The sequence below is a fragment of the Arachis ipaensis genome, chromosome B1 (assembly GCF_059453495.1).
Source record: "Arachis ipaensis isolate K30076 ecotype BB chromosome B1, ASM5945349v1, whole genome shotgun sequence".
NCBI lineage: Eukaryota > Viridiplantae > Streptophyta > Magnoliopsida > Fabales > Fabaceae > Arachis > Arachis ipaensis.
The window spans coordinates 63558173-63563713 of NC_142436.1; the positions used below are offsets into that span (position 1 = coordinate 63558173).

General features: G+C 32.3%; 1 protein-coding gene across 1 annotated transcript; it reads right to left on the reverse strand.

The window, feature by feature from the left end:
• Window positions 1–907: 907 nt before the first annotated feature.
• On the reverse strand, window positions 908–3124 carry LOC107630734 (bifunctional dethiobiotin synthetase/7,8-diamino-pelargonic acid aminotransferase, mitochondrial-like). The gene is made up of 4 exons (XM_088501547.1): window positions 3052–3124; window positions 2842–2979; window positions 1615–1753; window positions 908–941 (listed from the first exon to the last, which is right to left on the reverse strand). Exons 1-4 carry the CDS (start codon window positions 3122–3124, stop codon window positions 908–910), a joined length of 384 nt encoding a protein of 127 aa, XP_088357673.1.
• Window positions 3125–5541: the final 2417 nt, after the last annotated feature.

Here is a 5541-nt window from a genome sequence, read left to right on the forward strand (position 1 = left end):
AAACGGCGGTTCAAACCGTCATTATTTCCAAGGTAAAATGGTATTTTTTGTTGGTTAAAACGGTGTTTATGAACCGCCATTTTTATCCTAATAGAGTGCATTTTAGTTAGTTAAAATGGCATTTAAAATCGTCGCTTTTACCGGGTTAAAACGACATTTTTGGTTGGTTAAAACGGCACTTTTGAATCGCCGTTTTTACTCTGACATTGGCATTTTTATTGGTTAAAACGGCATTTGAAATGCTATTTTGGCATTTTTATTGGTTAAAACGGCGTTTGAAACCGCTATTTTTACAAGGTTAAAATGGCATTTCATGTTTAAAATAGCAGTTACAAATCACCATTTTTACTGGGTAAAAGTGATATTTTTTATCACGTTAAACGAATAATTTTTTTATTAAAATTTCAAAATAACAAAAATATTATATAACTCATAAACAAAATACTAAACAAAATATATGACTTTTTAGTATTGAAAATGAAAGAAATAACTCTTATACATAGTATCAAACATAGCATAATTTAACTATAAATGTCTTAACATGTAACTCTTAATACATAAAATCTCCATCACATTTCACGCTACTCTGTTGCTCGATCCAGAAGACCTACTTCCTAACTCTTTTGCCAATGGAATCTTACTCTCTTGATCCAATTCATATAATAAAAAATATAATTTAAAAACATAATAAAAAAGAATAAATAGATAAACCATTTAGAATAGTTGACTTAACCATAATAAGAAAAACATAATAAAACTATAAGTACTTACTGGAAGAAGCATTAAAACACCAATAGGAACAACTGAAACCATGCAATCAGCATTCTTTTAAGCGTTTTCTTCTTCTTCTCAGTCAATTCATCCCCAATCAGAGCCTTTCTAAGCAAAACCTGTAGCAGCAGCGACATCAATAGCTAGAAGTTGAGTTCCTTACCGACATCCTGCTCATTGAGTAGCAAATTTCAAATCCAGACAAGTCTCAGATGTTATATAGACAACTTGTAATTTGGTCAAAACTTTAATTTCTATTCACTTTATGGAATAGTGGGCACTGTCAATATTACCAACACTGCATAATAAATATCATGCTACCCAATTTTCTATTTTAGTTTCTATAGATAGCAATTAATCTATACTTATATAAAATGAGAATCATTTATATCAGTATATCTATGTCTATATCTATTCTTATATATTGCCATAGTTATTAAATTTAACTAGTTTGTTTAGCCGATTGAACCGCGTCCATTCAAGGAATCAAACTAGATATCTTTAGACATTAAACTTGATTACACATATAATCCTTAACCACTAAATTATAGTTTATTTTTTGCTTTTGTATTTTATATATATATATGCAAGACGCTAGTAATAATGATGATGATGCCATATTACATTTTCAAAGAATGCATACATTAATACACAACAATATCATCCCATGATTGAAAATACACAACACAACATCAAATGAACATAACTTTATAGTGAACAATGATAAACTCGAGTGGGTATATAATATAAACCAAAGCTAATCATGTCAGAATCAGATCTCATAATTTTAAGGAAATCATACAAACTAACTAGTTTAAAGAAAAAAACTGCACTTAATCATACCTCCTTAAGTAATCTTCCTCCAGATGTGGCATTAGGGTTGGAACAAGGATTTTTAAACCATTGGATTGATTTAACAGTAGCCATGCAACCCAAAGCATGTGCAGAGTTAGAATGTCCATGCAAGAGAGCCTTGAGTTAACTAGAACAAGAGGACATATCACATTAATATGACATCAAGATACTGTTGAGGAACATGGCTTTCCATAAACACAAAATATTAGGACTAAAAGCTAAATGGCTAAATCAAATATCAAATATTTATAAAAATTTGGAACTTAAAAATAGAAAAACCATGATTTGTTGCATCCAGAAGCACTGAAAAATAAAAATAATAAAAAATATATAAAAAGAATGTGGGAAAAAATGAATCAGCTTTAGTTGTCAATAAAGTTTTTAATAACTCAAATATAGTTGTGCGTATATAATTATAAAGGTTAGCTAATAACCTAAAGTTTTTAATTTTTTTCCTTACAAATTTGCTATATAGTTATCTATCATTTGACTAAAAAGTGAATTAAGAGTATTAGTAAAGGAAGTAAATTAAACAAAGAAAATTTTAATTTTTTCAATACATTAAATACATAAAAACTTACAAAATCAATATTTACTTTATATTTATAATATTTTTTAACTAATACTTATCAACGTTTTAAACCTAAATATTAAATTTTAAATTAACTATAAATCCTAGTAGCATAAAAATAAAACATTGACTATAAAATCTCAACAAAGATAACCGAAATATTTCTACTCCAACACTCATTAACAAGTACTCGCTGAAACAATGGATCAACCATATGCATTCCTTCAACACCTTGTATAACTAAAGAAAAGTTCAGGTCCAAATGAGATTATAGAAATTTAGGGAAGTAGGTGCAACTATTTTAATTTAGAAATCTAAATAGACAATGGAACAACTAAAGAATGAAAACGTCTTAAGAAACCAAGACAGAAAAGCAAGAAACTTTTGCTTTTTGAAAGATCTAGAGAGTAGAAACCATATGCAATATTTTTCTTACATAGAAAATTGCATTACTGTGAGCATAGCTCTAATATATTATCACGTTGATGTGTGTTAAGTGAGTAACTGATTCTTGTTCTATTTTTTTCATTCATATTTATTCATTGGAGAAAGTAATATCAACAGATAAGATCATTAGAGGGAAATGAGGAGAGTTTGAAATTAAAATGACGACTTCAAATTATGCAAGCTCATAAAATTCTTGCCTGGTTCCATAATCAATGCTCCAATATTATTGGACCCTCTATATCTAGATAACCGTTTTGATAAGTAAGATGAATAGACTACAGCAAGCTCAGAAGTATCCCTGCCCTTGAGAAATATTTTGTCACGTGAAGCAAAGGCTGTGAAAATGTCAACAAAGAATATGATGATATTCTAAACAAAGGAATTAGTGTTGGAATTTTGAAACTTACTAATGTTACCAAGTTTCAGATTTTCAATCTGAAACCCTTCAGGCAACAAAAGACTCCACGTATTGTTGCTCATAAAGACAGAAGGAGGATCCACAAAAAGACCTATTTCTGTGTACCTATGAAATTAAGAATTGAAACTTATATTAGAAGGGTTTCAGAAGTATAAACTAGTTTAGAAAACAATAGTACAGGAGAGGAATCTCAAAAACAACCTCCAAGCATTTATCAGCTTCCAACACCTTTAATACTGCAACATTGACCAAGAGCCCATGTTAACTGGATGTCAAAACTAAGGTATGAGCATATAAATGACAATCTTGTCAAGTTTCAAACATAGTAAAGCTTCCTTCAATTTTCTAGTGCTCAATCTTCAAGTTAGTGAATGAAGATGTTTCATTTCCTTCTTTTGTTTGTTTTCTTTTCCTTTAAGTAACATGAGTTGGAACAATACTATATTGTTTCCTAGTTTCATCACTTCTAAAACAAATTGTTAAAATCAAATTGGGTTATTCTTTATTGCAGAATTATGTTCAATCATTGCTGTCACTGACACTGCGGTAAAATAATAAACCGGTGGAAGTTAAATTGAATATAACTAACGGCTTTTCATTCAAGAAAGTGAAGTAAATTTCTTACTTGGTTCACAAAGCTCACTAGACCTGCCAATCTCTCCATTGCAGTAGACATGTTTGGAGTGTTAGTTTGTTCTTCAAGTTGTCCTGCTGCTACAGATTCTAAAACCATTTGTTGAAGTTTGTCCATGCCTTGTGAAAGAGCATCTTCTGCTTGCTGACAAGATTTTCCAAGGTTGCTTATGTTTGACCTTTGTTGCTCTGTCATGGTTTCAATCCTAGGGACCAGAATCTGCAATCAAAATGGTTTTCTTTTTTAATTATTAATAATGCATCATATTACCATTTACATGCAAAGTTGGTGCTCTCATTCACAATGAGGAAGCTTTCTCAACATCTTTTATTTAACTAGATAGTAAGCATCATCTTTAGAATTTCAGAGGGGCAAAGGCCTCCAATCCAGAAGAAAAATTGTTCAAACACCTTTAAGATCTTTTATATACCTATGGATCAGCAAGAAAATTAAAAATTGAAAGCCAAAATACACACTTACATCATTCAAACATTAACACAACATTCATGGAACAGATTAGCAGTGCTTTGTGTCTCTTCATTATTGCATTTAACCATCATTCAAACACTTACATCAGAAAATACACACACGCCATGTTTTGTACTAATTTCGAACAAACGATGCAAATTAATCAGTTCAATCGAATATATTAGGTCTCAAACTAAATAAAATCAGAAGCAAAAAAAACAACAACACAATAGAAAATATAGCAGTAACAAGCTAACAACAACAACATCACAAAAGATCAATGAAAGTTAAAAACACAATAATAAAAACAGAACCAGCATTCCTTATTTCTTCCTACTAGAGCATGAAGTAGATCTAAAAGAACGAAGAGTTACCTATTAGAAGTGATAGAGATCGCAATGGAGCAGAGGTGAATGACGGCGATGAGATGAGTGGCAATCTTCATATCCAATCCAAATCATAGAAGCTCGCTGAAGACAGCGTTTCAGTTCACAGCACACAATCTCATCGGAGGAGAACGCCGAGAAAATCGTCGCCGGAGCATTCGCTGGAGCAAATCATCACCGGATCATTCACTGGAGCAGATCGTTGTCGGAGCAGTCGCTGGTGCAGAAGGTTGCCAGAGCAGAGCACATATCGTCGTTTTTGGATTTGACAGTGGTGGCAACGCGTGTTAGGGTTTTCCTTGTTGGGGGAACACATTCGATTTAAGATATTTGGGTTTTCTTGCTTTTCAATTTTCCTTCGTTTGGGCCTTTTTTTTTAACAATGTGTTCTTATAATGGCGGTTTTAACCACCAAAATTACCAAAAATTGCCATTTTATTCAAATTAATTATGGCAGCATCATAAAATGCCATAATACTTGAATATTACGGTGGTTTTAAAGAACCGCCATAATATAAATGCCATCTTAAATCTCATTTTTTGTAGTGTTCGGAGAGGCAGATGACGATAGGCTGCTGCCAGAGGGGGTTGCTAGAGACATCCTTAACGGGGAGAGAGAGAGAGCTGGAGATGAGAGGGTGAGGAGAGAGAGTGAGAGGGTTCCCAATTCAAAATGAGGGGGAGAGGGTTCCCAATCCAAATTTAGGGTACGATTATCGTCGGATTTATCGGCGGATAAATTCACCGGAAACGAATCAACTAGTGAACAAAACGCAGCGTTGCACTAATTAGGTTTACTGTTGGAAAAATCTGACCATAAATTCGACAGTAATTAATGCGCCAATTTTTTTTCGTCTAATTATTTCGGGAGATTTTACCATCGGTAACCCTAATCCGGTAATAAATGTTCTACCTAACGAATTTGTTGTCAAATCAATGGTGAATTTGCGGGTAAACCCGCCACTAACTTTCGATGATAAATTTACTGGTA